The sequence below is a fragment of the Erinaceus europaeus genome, chromosome 4, assembly GCF_950295315.1.
Source record: "Erinaceus europaeus chromosome 4, mEriEur2.1, whole genome shotgun sequence".
NCBI classification, from domain to species: Eukaryota; Metazoa; Chordata; class Mammalia; order Eulipotyphla; family Erinaceidae; genus Erinaceus; species Erinaceus europaeus.
The window spans coordinates 54,605,859-54,624,643 of NC_080165.1; the positions used below are offsets into that span (position 1 = coordinate 54,605,859).

The 18,785-nt window shown below is 42.3% G+C and overlaps 1 protein-coding gene across 1 annotated transcript; it reads left to right on the forward strand.

Moving 5' to 3' along the window:
* Positions 1 to 17,615: 17,615 nt before the first annotated feature.
* On the forward strand, positions 17,616 to 18,776 carry MCCD1 (mitochondrial coiled-coil domain 1). Its single transcript, XM_007537169.3, has 2 exons — positions 17,616 to 17,844; positions 18,288 to 18,776. Exons 1-2 carry the CDS (start codon positions 17,680 to 17,682, stop codon positions 18,474 to 18,476), a joined length of 354 nt encoding a protein of 117 aa, XP_007537231.1. The 5' UTR covers positions 17,616 to 17,679; the 3' UTR covers positions 18,477 to 18,776.
* The last annotated feature ends 9 nt before the right edge of the window (positions 18,777 to 18,785 follow it).

Below are 18,785 nucleotides of genomic sequence, written 5' to 3' on the forward strand. Positions count from 1 at the left end.
GCAGCATCTCTCAACATAGTAAACGTGCTAATAGTTACTAGACAAGAGTGATCCTTAAGCAGCCTGGGAGGTGGCACAGTGGATAAGGTATTGGAGTCTCCAACATAAAGTCCACAGTTCAAGTCCTAGCATCACTTATGCCAGAGAAATGATATGGTTCTCTCACTCTCCTCCTCTCTTTCATAAATAGATGGCAGGGATTGAACCTGGTGCCTCAGAGTCTCAAGTCTTTTATATAACCATTATGCTGTCTTCCTGGAGTTCTTGGACCATTCCTGATGCCACTTGTGTTAGCAAGTATTCTTTTTTTTTTTAATTAGCTTTATTTATTTATTGGATAGAGACAGCCAGAAATCGAGACGGTAGTGGGAGATAGAGAGGAAGAGAGACAGAGAGACACCTGCAACACTGTTTCACCACTTGTGAGGCATTCCCCTTGCAGGTGGGGACTCGGGGCTGGAACCCAAGTCCTTGTGCACTGTAACATGTGTGTGCAACCAGGTGCACCACCACCCAGCCACTGTTAGCAAGCATTCTCTAAGAACCAGAAATAGGGAGTCAGGCGGTAGCACAGATGGTGCAAAGTGCAAGGACCGGCATAAGGATCCCAGTTCAAGCCCCTGGCTCCCCACCTACAGGGGAGTCACTTCACAAGCGGTGAAGCAGGGCTGCAGGTGTCTCTCTGTCTTCAGACAAAATACAACATCCCTTTATGATCAAAACACTACAAAAAATGGGAATAGATGGAAAATTCCTGAAATAGTAGAGTCTATATATAGCAAACCTACAGCCAACATCATACTCAATGGTGAAAAACTGGAAACATTTCCACTCAGATCAGATACTAGACAGGGCTGCCCACTATCACCATTACTATTCAACATAGTGTTGGAAGTTCTTGCCATAGCAATCAGGCAGGAGCAAGGAATTAAAGGGATACAGATTGGGAGAGAAGAAGTCAAACTCTCCTTATTTGTAGATGACATGATAGTATACATGGAAAAACCTAAGGAATCCAGCAAGAAGCTTTTGGAAATCATCAGGCAATACAGTTAGGTGTCAGGCTACAAAATTAACATTCAAAAGTCAGTGGCATTCCTCTATGCAAACACTAAGTTAGAAGAAATTGAAATCCAGAAAACAATTCCTTTTACTATAGCAACAAAAACAATAAAATATCTAGGAGTAAACCTAACCAAAGAAGTGAAAGACTTGTATACTGAAAATTATGAGTCCCTACTCAAAAAAATTGAAAATGACACAAAGAAGTGGAAAGATATTCCATGTTCATGGGTTGGAAGAATTAACATCATCAAAATCAATATATTACCCAGAGCCATCTACAAATTTAATGCTACCCCCATCAAGATCCCAAGCACATTTTTAGGAGAATAGAACAAATGCTACAAATGTTTATCTGGAACCAGAAAAGACCTAGAATTGCCAAAACAATCTTGAGAAAAAAGAACAGAACTGGAGGCATCACACTGCCAGATCTCAAACTGTATTATAGGGCCATTGTCATCAAAACTGCTTGGTACTGGAACATGAATAGACGCACTGACCAGTGGAATAGAATTGAGAGCCCAGAAATGAGGCCCCACACCTATGGACATCTAATCTTTGACAAAGGGGCCCAGACTATTACATGGGGAAAGCAGAGTCTCTTCAACAAATGGTGTTGGAAACAATGGGTTGAATCATGCAGAAGAATGAAACTGAATCACTCTATTTCACCGAATACAAAAGTAAATTCCAAGTGGATCAAGGACTTGGATGTTAGACCACAAACTATCAAATACTTAGAGGAAAATATTGGCAGAACTCTTTTCCGCATAAATTTCAAAGACATCTTCAATGAAACGAATCCAATTACAAGGAAGACTAAGGCAAGTATAAACCTATGGGACTACATCAAATTAAAAAGCTTCTTCACAGCAAAAGAAACCACTACCCAAACCAAGAGACCCCACACAGAGTGGGAGAAGATCTTTACATGTCATACATCAGATAAGAGTTTAATAACCAACATATATAAAGAGCTTGCCAGACTCAACAACAAGACAACAAATAACCCCATCCAAAAATGGGGGGAGGACTTGGACAGAATATTCACCACAGAAGAGATCCAAAAGGCCGAGAAACACATGAAAAAATGCTCCAAGTCTCTGATTGTCAGAGAAATGCAAATCAAGACAACAATGAGATATCACTTCACTCCTGTGAGAATGTCACACATCAGAAAAGGTAACAGCAGCAAATGCTGGAGAGGGTGTAGGGTCAAAGGAACCCTCCTGCACTGCTGGTGGGAATGTCAATTGGTCCAACCTCTGTGGAGAACAGTCTGGAGAACTCTCAGAAGGCTAGAAATGGACCTACCCTATGACCCTGCAATTCCCCTCCTGGGGACATATCCTAAGGAACCCAACACATCCATCCAAAAAGATCTGTGTACACATATGTTCTTGGCAGCACAATTTGTAATAGCCAAAACCTGGAAGCAACCCAGGTGTCCAACAACAGATGAGTGGCTGAGCAAGTTGTGGTCTATATACACAATGGAATACTACTCAGCTGTAAAAAATGGTGACTTCACCGTTTTCAGCCGATCTTGGATGGACCTTGAAAAAATCATGTTGAGTGAAATAAGTCAGAAACAGAAGGATGAATACGGGATGATCTCACTCTCAGGCAGAAGCTGAAAAACAAGATCAGAAAAGAAAACACAAGTAGAACCTGAAATGGAATTGACATATTGCACCCAAGTAAAAGACTCTGGGGTGGGTGGGTGGGGAGAATACAGGTCCATGAAGGATGATAAATGACATAGTGGGGGTTGTATTGTTATATGGGAAACTGGGGAATGTTATGCATGTACAAACTATTGTATTTACTGTTGAATGTAAAACATTAATTCCCCAATAAAGAAATAATTTTTAAAAAGGGGCAACAAAAGGGAATAAATATTTTTTAAATGCATATTAAAAAAAAGAACCAGAAATCAATATGCAAGGGTATTTTTACACGAACCACCTATGAAAATGGTAGGGAATGGTAGGGAGCCAGAAAAGACTGGAAGGACTATAAAATCTTCATATAAATATGATCCCCAGTGAAGGAGAGAAGAAAGATAGGTTGGCTAGAATCATCCTAGACTAAGTACAGTGTAAGGAAAGCACAATGCAGTTTTCAGGGAGCTTTGGAATCTGTCAACCTTCAGAGGAAGAGCATCCTAGTTTAATTGCCCTAATAGTCTTTTTTTTGTAAACAGTGTACCCTAATTTATTTCATTTAACAATCTAGAAAGGTTGTTAAAGCTATTAGAAGTCATAGTGCAATTTTCAGTGGAACTGGAAATCTTGATCAAGTTGTTAGTGTAGAAAACCTTATGACTAAAATACATGCAAACATTATTTGGTGTTGTGGTTACTAGGGTATCACCACTCTGGGTTAACCTTTTCATCTAGAAAGAGACAGAGATACAGAAAGAGTGAGACATCACAGCAAAAGAGCTTCTTCCAGTATGGAGGGGGCCAGGCTTAAACCTGGACTGCACACATGGCAAAACAGAGGCACTATCCAGGTAAGCTATTTTGCTGGCCCTGCATGCACACTGCCAATAGCACATGTGAAGGAATCTCCAAAATTCTCTGAAAATGAAACCAATATTTGGTACTATATATGTCAAGTGACCATATATATATAGCATCTTATGGTCATTAACTTATTATAAAAAGAGAACATACATTAATGCCAGGAGTAATAAAAGCCTTCTTGAGAGCCGGCGAGACAGCTTATGTAATGAGCTTGCTTTGTTATTTGCATGACCCAGGGAGTTTCAGTACATTGGTGTTGTTTTCGCCAGGCTATGTTGTTTTCGCCGGGCTGGCTTCACGACCAGGGACTCATGGTTGAGCTGTAGGCAGTATCTCTTTATTCATGCAGGACACAGCACAATCTAAGCCGAGCTAAGCTAAACTAAAACTAAAACGAACAATGTTGTCTTTATATATACTTCTCAAGTAGGGTGTGAACAGGATGTGACATAGAGAGGGTGGAGAGAAAAGTGACTGGTGAAAATCAGAGTGTGACAAGGAGAGGATCAGGGTGTGACAAGGAGAGGGGGCAGAGCAGGCAAGAATTCTATCACTGAACCACCAATGCCCTGGAGGGAGGGTGGTGCTTGTTAACAGCGGTTATGTAAATAGAATGAAGTGGTTATGTAAATAGAATAGTGTTAAGCAGGGGGGATTTAAACCAAATGAAACAGAAGGGGTTTTTAAAGCATACCAACACATTGGTGTCTGTCTCTCCTATTTCCCCTCTCTGTTTCTCTATCTCCATCTATGGGGGAAATAACGTTGGCCTGGAGTAGTGAAACCCCAGTGATGACCAAAAAATGTCATGATTGTTCAACAATTTGTTTGGCCTTATATGTTAACTCTCTTTTCAGCCACCAGGTTCCAGATGCCATCAGGATGCCGGCCAGGCTTCCCTGGACTGAAGACCCCACCAATATGTCCTGGAGCTTTGCTTTCCAAGAGACCCACCCTACTAGGGAAAGAGAGAGGCAGACTGGGAGTATGGATCGACCAGTCAACGCCCATGTTCAGCAGGGAAGCAATTACAGAAGCCAGACCTTCCACCTTCTGCAACCCACAATGACCCTGGGTCCATGCTCCCAGAGGGATAGAGAATGGGAAAGCTATTGGGGAGGGGTTGGAATATGGAGATTGGGTGGCAGGAATTGTGTGGAGTTGAACCCCTCCTATCCTATGGTTTTGTTAATATCTCCTTTCTTAAATAAATAAGTAAATAAAAAACATTGTTGGAAACACACTAAAAAAAAAGTCATGTTGAATTCTAGACTGCAGACCTTGCTTGACCACCAAATCACTGGGTGACGTGCCTGACATTGGGTGAAGAGCCAGGGCCTTAGAGGATGTGCATGAATTCATTCATTTTTAAAAAATCATTTTATTGAGAGGCTAATTGTTCACAGTATAGCTGTTGACACATGGGTACAATTTTTCATCTCTCCATGATAGGTGTCTGCAAAACAATGAGTTCATTCTTAACCCTGAGGAAGGGGAGTCACTCCCTCATGGTTACAGGTCAGTCTTGGTTAAAACAACCTACTCTTGGATATGTGGCTTCTGGGGCACCAGATATAACCATTGGCACAGAGACTGTTTTTCACCTCTCAATTTCTCTGTCCTTGCACACTGTAATATGTGCACTTGACTAGGTGTGCCACTATCTGGTCCTTTCATTGTGTTTTGTCAGCTCATGTTGGTCAAAACATCTTTTAAATCGACAGCTAGTCACTTTGAGGGTAATAGAAATACAGCTATAAATAATCAATATCTCTGTTCCTACCGTCATGAAATTTATATTCCCTAAGAAGGCAAGATAATAAATAAAGGCATTTAAGAGTTTTATCAGCAGCCTGGGCTACAACTCAGAAGATTCCTCCCTGCCTCCACGTTAGTCACTCATAGCCACTTTAGAGCTCAGGTGGCTCAGTCAGAATCTGAGCACAGCACATTAGCGCCCCCGTGTGGCCATAAGTCTGAGAGAGCAATTCAGCTCCCCTTAGAATATTCAGCCTTGGCTATCGGGGGAGGGGGTGGGATATGGAGTTTGGGCGGTGGGAATTGTGTGGAGTTGTACCCCTCCTACCCTATGGTTTTGTTAATTAATCCTTTCTTAAATAAAAATAAAAATAAATAAATAAATAAAAATAAGGCACAAAACTATCCAGAGAGAAAAAAAAAAGAATATTCAGCCTTGGGGGTCGCGCAGTGGCGCAGTGGGTTAAGCGCATGTGGCGCAAAACGCAAGGACTGGCATAACTATTCCTGTTCGAGCCCCCGGGTCCCCACCTAGGGGATGTGCAGGTGTCTTTCTCTCCCCGTCTCTGTCTTCCCCTCCTCTCTCCATTTCTCGCTGTCCTATCCAACAACGAACATCAACAATGGTAATAATAATAACCACAATGAGGACAACAAGGGCAACAAAAGGGGGAAAAAATGGCCTCCAGGAGCGGTGGATTCATGGTGCAGGCACCGAGCCCAGCAATAACCCTGGAGGAAAAAAATATATATATATTCAGCCTGTATTTCCTCGCCAACACAGCCATGAAACAGGATTTTGAACACAAGAGGGAGCCCGGTCCCATGAAAGGTTCAGGTAAAGTGTTCCTCAGACTCCACACTAACATAGATGTGCCCTGCCCTTCATCCTGCCACTGGCTCACTATGGACTCTGCCTCAGGCCACAGTAAAATGTTCTGGTCACACCAGCTCATTTTCAAATCTGATTTGGACCCCACAATAAATCAGGTGTCCTCGGTCACCTGGAATGGAATCTAGAACTCTAGAGACCCAGACATTTATTCCTAGTCTTCCCTCTGGGGAAGAATTCAGCCCAGTAATTATCAGAATATAGGGTGAAGGGTGAGGAGAAAGCACTAAGGTGATAGATACAGGGGTGGAGTAAGGCTAGGGTGGATATAAGGACTTCAAGGGAGTAAAAGGAACAGTAGGGAAGAGGAACAAGCTGGGGAGGAGAGCAACATGGATAGAGACTGGCCTATCCGGACACCTGTGGGTTGTTTGGAAAAGGTTCTGCACACTGGGCCATAGAGAACAAGGAGTAGTGCTAGGCTGTCCCTGTAGGAACCAGGTTTGGACCCAAATTTCCAGGGGTGGGACCTCAGGGCCATGTTTGAGCCAGCTCCAAATACTGGTTGTCACATCTTCAGCTGCCCTTCTTCCATTACTAGAGTCTCCATGCCAGGCCAAAGTGCCCTGTTGACCTTGTACTAAACATGTGGTGGCAGCTGGACACCACCATAGGCTACAAGTACTTCAGTGACTGGACCCACACAACTATCTATTTCCGAATAATACAGGCTACACCCTCTGCATCTCTCTGCCTGTGGACTCTGTGAACCACCACTTTTCCTCTGTGGGGACCCAGCACCTGAGCCACTCAGACCCTACTCTGCTTACCCCCAAGTCCTGAACTGAGAAGCTCTGAGGCCAAACCCTCTGGTCCCTCTTCTGGTTTTTCATGTGGCTTGACTATTTCTAGATCAGCACCTGGGTTCCAGGAAAGACTGTTCCAAGTAACAAGTCAGAATTCATGGGGGGGGGGGGGGCAGCTGGCAGCATACCTGGTTAAGTGCTCACACTACAATGCACAAGGTCCCAGGTTCAAGCCCCTCATGTCCACTTGCAGGGGGAAAGCTTCACAAGTGGTGAAGCAGTGCTACAGGTGTCTGTCTGTCTCACCCGCCCCTCTCAATTTCTGTCTCTATCCAATTATAAACAATAAAATACTTTAAAAATTCACAGGGCATCTGAGGTCAAAACCTCACTTTTTCAGGTTTTAATAGCAAAGCTAATCACAGATCAACAGAGGGAAGTTAGATCCCATATATATATGAGACAGATAACACTGCACAAGAGCATGTAGGGTGATGTTGTCAAGATCCTTTTTGAGAAAAGAAATCTTGGGGCCAGGTGGTGATGCACCTAGTTAAGTGCACATGTTACAATGCACAAGGTCCCAGGTTCAAGCCCTGAATTCCCACTTACAGGTGGAAAGCTTTTTTTTTAAATTTATTTCTTTATTGGGGAATTAATGTTTTACATTCAAGAGTAAATACAATAGTTTGTACATGCATAACATTCCTGTTTCCCATTTAACAATACAACCCCCACTATGTCATTTATCATCCTTCATGGACCTGTATTCTCCCCACCCACACACCCACCCCAGAGTCTTTTACTTGGGGGCAATATGCCAATTAGGTGGAAAGCTTTGTGAGTCTCTCAGTCTCCCTCTTTCTCTCCCCCTTACCCTCCTCTCTCCATTTCTCTCTGTCCTATCCAACAACGACATCAGTAACAACTACAACAATAGAAGAATAAGGGCAACAAAAGGGAATTAATATTTTTAAAATTTTTAAAAATATAAAGATGATAAAAATAAAAAAAGAAACCTTCACAGGGGGCCAGGTGGTGGCACACCTGATTGAGTGCTCATATAGCAGCATAATATAGAGGACCTGGGTTCAAGCCCCCATCCCCACCTGCAGGGGGCAAGTTTTGAGAGTGGTAAAGCAATGTTGCAAGTATCTCTCTACCTACAACACTCTCCCCTCTCAATTTCTGGCTGTTTTAATCCAAAAAACATTTTTTTAAAAAGAAATCTTCATGGTTTATTAGAACATGGTGGGAAATACTGAAAATGATGCTGCTGCTGCTGCTGCAAGTTGCTGAGAGGTGGCACTTGGAAGATAAAATGGTCTGTGGCCTGGGAGATATCACAGTGGGTAGAACATCTGATCTGGATTCGACTTCCGGAGGCGGAGCTACGAGCAGCAGATCGCTTTCTCTCCTCTCTTCTCCTCTCCCGGATCAACTAGGAATACCAAAGGAGACCACCCGGACCGAAACAAGACAGGACTAGAATGACCACAGAAACCCAGTTAATCACCCGTGAGTACAAACACGCGTGGCTGGTGACAGAGAGGAGAGAGGGGCCTAAGGAGAGATTAAGTGACTGCTAACAGTTCGACAGTCTGTAAGTGGAGACACCACCTCCAGTCTGCTCCACCAACAAGGGGACAGCTGAAGGGAGGAAAGGACTCCCCAGAGACTCACCAAGTACAACTCTGAGTTTCCATTGCTACTACCCTCAGAATCTGGAGCAGCAACAGGGAGGGACACCAGGGCACAGAGATCTAACCGGGAAACTCAGGAGAAGACCTATACCTCGGTGGCATAGCTGAAGGGCTGTGAAAGTCTCTTTGCATAACCACTGGATTATCTCTGCCACACCCTGCTTTATCTCTTGGTCAGGAGTCATTGATTAAGCCAAGAAGCCTATTGATAGTTTAAAAGCCCTCAGGCTACCATAGCCTACAGGGGAAAAAAAAAAAAGGCTTTTACACCACTGAACTCCAACTCAGGGATTGAAAAAACTGTTAACTTATATAAAATGGTTAAAACAACAAGAAAAAATAATGGAGACTCGAACCAGGACAAGAGTCCAGCTAAAAGTCCTCCAGAGGGCGAAGCACAAAACAATGAGTTCAACATCCAAACATTAGCCAAGGAAATAATAACAGGAGTGAGTAAAGAATTTGAAAAAATTGTAATCAGAACTGCAGGAACAACAAATGAGAATATGGAAGAAAATTCTAATAATCTCATGGTTATTAGAGAGCTGAAAGCTGAAATTGCTGAACTAAGAAGGCAACTAGCTGAACAAGCTAAAACAGTATCAGAGCAGGGCAACAAAATAGATGAACTCCAGAAAGCAGTAGTGGGCAGAGAGAATAGAATCAATGAGGCTGAAGACAGAATTAGCAAGATTGAGGATGAATTAGAGACAACTAAAGAAGAAGTAAGAGATCTCAAAAAGAGATTAAGAGATGCTGAAAACAACAACAGAGTCCTATGGGATGACTTCAAAAGAAACAATATACGCATTATTGGCTTACCAGAGGAAGAAAGAGAAGGGGAGGAAGAAAGCGTTCTCCAGGCCATAATAGCTGAAAATTTCTCTAGTCTAGACAACACCAAAGACATAAAGATTCAAGAAGCCCAGAGGGTCCCAAACAGAATTAACCCAGACCTAAAGACACCAAGACATGTCATACTTAGATTGGAAAGGAATAAGGATAAAGAAAGGATCCTCAAGGCTGCAAGAGAAAAACAAAGAGTCACCTACAAAGGAAAACCCATAAGATTAGCAGCAGACTTCTCCATACAAACACTACAGGCCAGAAGAGAATGGCAAGATATCTATCGAGTGCTCAATGAGAAAGGCTTTCAGCCAAGAATACTATATCCTGCTAGATTGTCATTCAGACTAGATGGAAGCATCAAAACCTTCTCAGACAAGCAACAGTTGAAGGAAGCAACCATCACCAAGCCTGCCTTGAAAGAAGTTCTGAAAGGTTTCCTATAAACAACCAGACCACCACAAATAGAACATATATCAAAACACTCTAAAACTCTACAAGAATGGCGTTAAAATATCTTCAATCTTTGATATCAATAAATGTGAATGGCCTGAATTCACCTATTAAAAGACACAGAGTAGGAAGATGGATCAGAAAACACAACCCAACAATATGTTGTCTACAGGAAACTCACCTAATGCAACAAGACAAACACAGACTTAAAGTGAAAGGATGGAAAACTATCATCCAAGCCAATGGCCCACAAAAAAGGGCAGGAACAGCTATTCTCATATCTGAAACGATAGACTTTAAAATAGATAAGATTAAAAAAGATAGGAATGGACACTACTTAATGCTCAGAGGATCAGTCAATCAAGAGGACTTAACAATTATTAATATCTATGCACCCAATGAGAAGCCATCTAAATACATCAAACTTCTACTGAAAGAGCTACAGCAATATATTAACAGTAACACAATCATAGTAGGGGACTTCAACACCCCACTCTCTCAACTTGACAGATCATCCAGGAAGAAAATCAGTAAAGACATAAGGGAGCTAAATGAAGAGATAGATAAACTAGAACTATTGGACATTTTCAGAGTCATTCATCCCAAGAAACTGGAATACACATTTTACTCAAATCCACATGGATCATTCTCAAGGATAGACCATATGTTAGGCCACAAAGACAGCATCAGCCTATTCAAGAGCACTGAAATCATCCCAAGCATCTTCTCAGACCACAGTGGAATTAAACTAACACTTAACAATCAACAAAAGATTAGTAACAGTGCCAAAATGTGGAAGCTCAACAGTACACTTCTTAACAACTTCTGGGTCAAAGAGGAAATCAAGGAAGAAATCAAAATGTTTCGAGAGTTCAATGAAAATGACGACACAAGCTATCAAAATATTTGGGACACAGCTAAAGCAGTCCTAAGAGGGAAGTTCATAGCTATACAAGCACACATTAGGAAACAAGAAAAGGCACAAATAAACAGCCTGATTTCACATCTTAAAGACCTAGAAGAAGAACAACAAAGGAACCCTAAAGCAACCAGAAGGACAGAAATTACTAAAGTTAGGGCAGAAATAAATAACATTGAGAATAGGAAAACCATACAAAAGATCAATGAAAGTAAATGTTGGTTCTTCGAAAGAGTAAACAAAATTGACAAACCTTTAGCCAGACTCACAAAACAAAAAAGGGAGAAGACCCAAATAAATCGGATAGTAAATGAAAGAGGAGATATCACAACAGACACTGCAGAAATTCAACATATCATGCGAGGCTTCTATGAACAACTATATGCCACCAAGATAGAGAACCTGGAAGAAATGAATGATTTCCTAGATACCTACCAACTTCCAAAACTAAGTAAAGAGGAAGTGGACAACATGAACAGGCCCATCACAGCTAATGAAATTGAAACAGTTATCAAAAATCTTCCCAAAAATAAAAGTCCTGGACCAGATGGTTTTACAAATGAATTCTACAAAACTTTCAAAGAAGAACTAATACCTCTACTTTTAAAAGTCTTCCAGAAGATTGAAGACACTGGAATACTCCCTACAAGCTTCTATGAAGCCAACATCACCCTGATACCAAAAGCAGACAGGGACACAACCAAAAAAGAAAACTACAGACCAATATCTCTGATGAACATAGATGCGAAAATATTGAACAAAATTCTAGCCAACCGGATACAGCAGTATATCAAAAAGATTGTTCATCATGACCAAGTGGGGTTTATCCCAGGCATGCAAGGTTGGTTTAATATACGTAAATCAATCAATGTGATCCACCACATCAACAAAAGCAAGACCAAAAACCACATGGTCATATCAATAGATGCAGAGAAAGCCTTTGACAAAATACAACATCCCTTTATGATCAAAACACTACAAAAAATAGGAATAGATGGAAAATTCCTGAAAATAGTGGAGTCTATATATAGCAAACCTACAGCCAACATCATACTCAATGGTGAAAAACTGGAAGCATTTCCCCTCAGATCAGGTACTAGACAGGGCTGCCCACTATCACCATTACTATTCAACATAGTGTTGGAAGTTCTTGCCATAGCAATCAGGCAGGAGCAAGGAATTAAAGGCATACAGATTGGAAGAGAAGAAGTCAAACTCTCCTTATTTGCAGATGACATGATAGTATACATGGAAAAACCTAAGGAATCCAGCAAGAAGCTTTTGGAAATCATCAGGCAATACAGTAATGTGTCAGGCTATAAAATTAACATTCAAAAGTCAGTGGCATTCCTCTATGCAAACACTAAGTTAGAAGAAATTGAAATCCAGAAATCAGTTCCTTTTTCTATAGCAACAAAAACAATAAAATATCTAGGAATAAACCTAACCAAAGAAGTGAAAGACTTGTATACTGAAAATTATGAGTCACTACTCAAAGAAATTGAAAAAGACACAAAGAAGTGGAAAGATATTCCATGCTCATGGGTTGGAAGAATTAACATCATCAAAATGAATATATTACCCAGAGCCATCTACAAATTTAATGCTATCCCCATCAAGATCCCAAGCACATTTTTTAGGAGAATAGAACAAATGCTACAAATGTTTATCTGGAACCAGAAAAGACCTAGAATTGCCAAAACAATCTTGAGAAAAAAGAACAGAACCGGAGGCATCACACTGCCAGATCTCAAACTGTATTATAGGGCCATTGTCATCAAAACTGCTTGGTACTGGAACATGAATAGACGCACTGACCAGTGGAATAGAATTGAGAGCCCAGAAATGAGGCCCCACACCTATGGACATCTAATCTTTGACAAAGGGGCCCAGACTATTACATGGGGAAAGCAGAGTCTCTTCAACAAATGGTGTTGGAAACAATGGGTTGAAACATGCAGAAGAATGAAACTGAATCACTGTATTTCACCAAATACAAAAGTAAATTCCAAGTGGATCAAGGACTTGGATGTTAGACCACAAACTATCAGATACTTAGAGGAAAATATTGGAAGAACTTTTTCCGCATAAATTTTAAAGACATTTTCAATGAAACGAATCCAATTACAAGGAAGACTAAGGCAAGTATAAAGCTATGGGACTACATCAAATTAAAAAGCTTCTTCACAGCAAAAGAAACCACTACCCAAATCAAGAGACCCCTCACAGAATGGGAGAAGATCTTTACATGCCATACATCAGATAAGAGTTTAATAACCAACATATATAAGGAGCTTACCAGACTCAACAACAAGACAACAAATAACCCCATCCAAAAATGGGGGGAGGAATTGGACAGAATATTCACCACAGATGAGATCCAAAAGGCCGAGAAACACATGAAAAAATGCTCCAAGTCTCTGATTGTCAGAGAAATGCAAATCAAGACAACAATGAGATATCACTTCACTCCTGTGAGAATGTCACACATCAGAAAAGGTAACAGCAGCAAATGCTGGAGAGGATGTGGGGTCAAAGGAACCCTCCTGCACTGCTGGTGGGAATGTCAATTGGTCCAACCTCTGTGGAGAACAGTCTGGAGAACTCTCAGAAGGCTAGAAATGGACCTACCCTATGACCCTGCAATTCCCCTCCTGGGGATATATCCTAAGGAACCCAACACATCCATCCAAAAAGATCTGTGTACACATATGTTCTTGGCAGCACAATTTGTAATAGCCAAAACCTGGAAGCAACCCAGGTGTCCAACAACAGATGAGTGGCTGACCAAGTTGTGGTCTATATACACAATGGAATACTACTCAGCTGTAAAAAATGGTGACTTCACCGTTTTCAGCCGATCTTGGATGGACCTTGAAAAAATCATGTTGAGTGAAATAAGTCAGAAACAGAAGGATGAATATGGGATGATCTCACTCTCAGGCCGAAGTTGAAAAACAAGATTAGAAAAGAAAACACAAGTCGAACCTGAAATGGAATTGGAGTATTACACCAAAGTAAAAGACTCTGGGGTGGGTGGGTGGGTGGGGAGAATACAGGTCCATGAAAAATGATTAATTAAATAGTGGGGGTTGTATTGCTAAATGGAAATCTGGGGAATGTTATGCATGTAAAAAAAAAAAAAAATGAAGTAGAAACGCAAAGCAGAAATTGACTGAGTTTGGAGTATGGCACCAAAGTAAGAAAGCAGAAGTATACTAGAGTTTGCAGTGAGTACTTCCCTAATACTACCTTTCCACTTTTCCAAGCTTTGGTTCCATGATTGCACAACAATTTGTTTGGCTTTGTATGTTAACTCTCTTTTCAGTCACCAGGTTCCAGGTGTCATCAGGATGCCAGCCAGACTTCCCTGGATTGAAGACACTACCAATGTGTCCTGGAGCTCAGCTTCCCCAGAGACCCATCCTACTAGGGAAAGAGAGAGGCAGACTGGGAGTATGGACCGACCAGTCAACGCCCATGTTCAGCGAGGAAGCAATTACAGAAGCCAGACCTTCTACCTTCTGCATCCCACAATGACCCTGGGTCCATGCTCCCAGAGGGATAGAGAATGGGAAAGCTATCGGGGGAGGGGGTGGGATATGGAGATTGGACGGTGGGAATTGTATGGAGTTGTACCCCTCCTACCCTATGGTTTTGTTAATTAATCCTTTCTTAAATAAAAAATAAAAAAAATAAAAAATAAAATATTAAAAAAAAAAGAACATTTGATCTGTGAGCATGAGTTGCTGAGTTTTCTTTGTTGCTGTTGCTTTTTAAGATTTTTATTTATTTATTCATGAGAAATGATAGGAGAAAGAGAGAGAAAGAACCAGACATCACTCTGGTACATGTGCTGCCGGGGACTGAACCCAGGACCTCACGCTTGAGTTCAAGACCTTATCCACTGTGCCACCTCCTAGATCACCTGAGCTCGATCTTTACATATGCAAGAGTGATGCTTTGATGTTTTCTCTGTTCATTTTCTGTTAGAAAAATAAAATAAAATGGGGTGGTCAGGGTGGGCCTCATGGTGACAGCTCAACATACTTGAGGAGGGAAAGGCAGAGGTTTCCTTGATATCCCTCTCCACCAGGAAGGCAGTAAAGCTACAGTGGAAATGGAGTGGACACATTGATGAACAGACCTCTGCAGGGAGTTGTGGTGTCTCTTCTTTCCTTGATGTGGCCTTTAGAAGTCCTGGGCAGGGGGAGGAGGTACTGGTGAGGGAGGAAGACTAGTGGGGAGAAAGTTGAGTGGGTAGCCCAGACTTTCATCCCCACTCTTATCTCCTCTTAACTCCTGCACCCAATGTCTCCAGGGTATGGTAACTGATATGACCCTGGGGCAATAGCAGAGGCCTGGAATGTGACTCTTCTCCTGCCAACAGCAGCTGACTCAGTAGCAAGAGCAGACTGGACTTAGGAGGACCTGACCTGCGGAGCCATCTCCTCAGTTCCTTCATTGAAACAACCCTGACTAGGGCAGGGAAGATAGTATAATGGATATATGAGAGACAGGCTGGGAGTATGAATCGACCTGTCAACACCTATGTTCAGCGGGGAAGCAATTACAGAAGCCAGATCTTCCACCTTCTGCATCCCATAATGACCTTGGGTCCATACTCCCAGAGAAATAGGGAAGCTATCAAGGGAGGGGATTGGATATGGAGTTCTGGTGGTGGGAACTGTGGAGTTGTATCCCTCTTGTCCTATGGTTTTTGTGCTTCCTTTTCATAAATAAAAATAAAAGTAATTAAAAAAGATTCTCATGCCTGAGGCTCTGAGGTCCCAGGTTCAATTCCCTGCACCATTAGCCAGAGCTAAACAGTGCCCTGGTATTTAAAAACAAACAAACAAACAAAACCAGCCTCTCACTCAGAAGTGGAACATAAGAAAGAGAATATAGTATGAAACTTAGCATAGCTGATTCATCAAAGTTAAAGACTACACAGAATTCTGGTGGTGGGAATGCTGTGGAAATATACTATCACCCTATAATTTTATAAATCACTAATTAATTTTTTTAAGATTAGAAGTAGAGAGGGGCTAAGAGAGTAAGTGGGGCAGGGTGAGGAAGGGAGCAATGGTGGAGGAAGACTCCATTTGTTTTAATCTACATTCCACATGAATGAAACTGGTAGTTGTTCACCTCTTATTTCACTCAGGATAATCACTTCCACTTCCATCAACTTGCAAAAAACAAAAAAACCACCTGGTCTATGTCTCACACAATTTTTAGAAGATGAAATTAAATAGACCTATTATCTATAAAAGAGTCAATAACATTGCAAAACACAAGTGGCATTTTATTTATTTTTGTTAAACCAGATTGTGCTCAGCTCTGGCTTATGGTGGTGGCAGTGGGTAGGCAGAGCCTCGTTATGCCTTTTGCATAACCACTATACTATCTCCCCAGCCTCCAAGTAGGATTGATCCCAGTTATGCAAGACTAGTTCAACATTTGAAAACTATTCAATTCACCAAACACATCAAAAGGATAAATTTTTCTAAAAAATCACATCATCAGACCAATAGATGTATATGTGTTTAACAAAATCCAAAACCCGTTCAATATTTTTGTTTCCCCTTTCAGGGATGTGACCACACCAGGATGGCATTTTCAGATAGAAAAAGGAAAGATGTAGTTAGGTGGCACAGTGGATATAGCAGTGACTCTCAAGCATGAGGACCTAAATTTAATCCCTGGTTCTTTTCTCTCCTCCTAATAAATAAATAAAATCTTTAAAAAAAAAAGGGGGGGGGGAAGACAGCCTAACACTTCAGTTCAAGCCCCCAGAACTATAAGGAAGTATCATGCAGGGAACCAGAGGAAGCTTCATGAACAGCAGAGCAGTGACTCTTCTTTCCATCACAATTTTTTTTTTTGCCTCCAAGGTTATTACTGGGGTTCAGTACCTCCACTATGAATCCACTGCTCCTTTTCTATTTTGTTATTGTTGCCATTATTGCTGTCGTTGTTGGATAGGACAGAGAAAGCCTGAGAGGAAGGGTGAGACAGAAAGGGTAGAGATAAGATGCCTTCAGACCTGCTTCACCACTTGTGAAGTGACCCCAAGCAGGTGGAGAGCTGGGGGCTTGAACCAGGATCTTTACAGCAGTCTTTGTGTTATGCACCATGTACATTTAACCCGCTGCACTACTGCGTGGGCCCCTCCATCTTAATTTTCAAAAATGGGAGGCATCCACAAGGGCCCAGGGATACTGTAATCATGTATATGCAAAGACTACACAAGGCCCTCCCCAAAAAAAGCTCTATTGATGGACACTTTGGAATAAAATCTTCACAGTAACATAAAACAAGCACTCTCTTTATCCCCATGACTGAAAAGTCAGTTTCCCCAATTTCCTCATTCCTATGTGGTGGTCTAGACAGACCACTAGTTTGTTTTTTTAGAGGCAGAGTGAGAGACCACAGCCCAGAAGCTTCCTTCAGTGTAGTGGGGGCCTGGCTCAAACTTGGATCCTGCACATGGCAAAGCAGCACACTAGCCCAGTGTGAGCTGTCACTATTTTGCCAGCCAGGAACCAGCAATCTAAACCAAGTTCTGCCTCAACTAGCAGTAATTACAACTTTCAGACCCAGAACAGAATTCCAGGCCTCTTTCTGGAGCCAGGGTGGGAGGGAGCTGTGGGCAACGGAGCATAGCAGGGGCAGGGCCAGGCATTGAAGCAAGGCAAGGCCCAGAGGAAGTCAGTTCCTGGTGGCTACTGGGCAGCTCAAACAGCTCCTTGCCTCACCCACCATGGTCCTCCCTCTACCCTGGCTCTCCAGATGTTGCTGCCGTAGCCTCCTGCCTTCCTGGTCCCTGGGACCCCAGAACTCGAGGCACTGCTCCCAGAGCCCCAAGGCAAGCACAAAGGAGCAGACCAGTTCTACAGGGAATGAGAAGATGAGGTCACCTCCTAGGGTAAGTGGCACCAACTGGGAGTGTGGGGTGAAGGGGGATTTATATTGGGGGAGGATCTCAATTTCTTCCTACACTGCAGCCTAGACTCATCTCCACCTTTCAAGTTTTTACACAACCCCAAACTCTCAGCTTGCTCTAACAGAGAGGTCCCTCTCCCCACCCCCTCCCTCCCTCCCTTCCAATCTACAAAGTCCTTGAAGTGGAATTTCCCCTTTTAACAGTTAATTATTTCTTAGTGATGGGGGGGGAAGGACAGCTAGTCCTCTATTTCCCATGATTCCATGCCCATGTACGGTGACCCACCCCCATTCCTAAGATCCACAGCCGATGACCTTAAACAGCATTAAAAAAAAAAAAATGCAGAATTCCACTCAGCAAGCCTCAGCCTCCCCCACCCCCCCACACCATCTAGCTGAGATTCCTCCCTTATCCCCCCCCTCTAGGGTCCCAGGCCCCGCCCCACAGGTGAGCTGGCCAAAGCAGAGGAGTTGCTAGAACAGCAGCTGGAGTTGTACCAGGCCCTGCTGGAAGGGCAAGAAGGGGCCTGGGAAGCCCAGGCCTTGGTGCTCAAGATTCAGAAGCTTAAAGAACAGATGAGGAGACATCGTGAGAGCCTAAGAGAAGACAACTAAACTTTCCACCAAATCCACTTCACCCTCCAACAATGAAAATACTTCTTAGGAACCCTTTTAATCAGAAATATCTTAGCATTTCCCAGGCCATTAAGAAAAAATGTAAGATACCTCTACTAAGGCTGGAAATTGAAAAGTGGTAGTCATGGTCTCTGAAGTCTTTTGTCATCTTTCCTCCAACCCCCTTATCCCACCCCCAGGACCCATAAAGCACAACCCATATAGGAACGTACCCAAATTCATGCTATAAAATAACCTCACCCAAAGTCCAATAAAGGGATGAAGCGCTTACAGACACCATAGACACGT

Excerpts from the sequence above, each read along its gene's own strand:
- MCCD1 (XM_007537169.3), top strand. The coding sequence starts at position 17,680 with ATGGTCCTCCCTCTACCCTGGCTCTCCAGATGTTGCTGCCGTAGCCTC. Across the intron at positions 17,845-18,287 it reads AGATGAGGTCACCTCCTAGG|GGTCCCAGGCCCCGCCCCAC; the intron begins GTAAGTGGCACC and ends CCCCCCCTCTAG.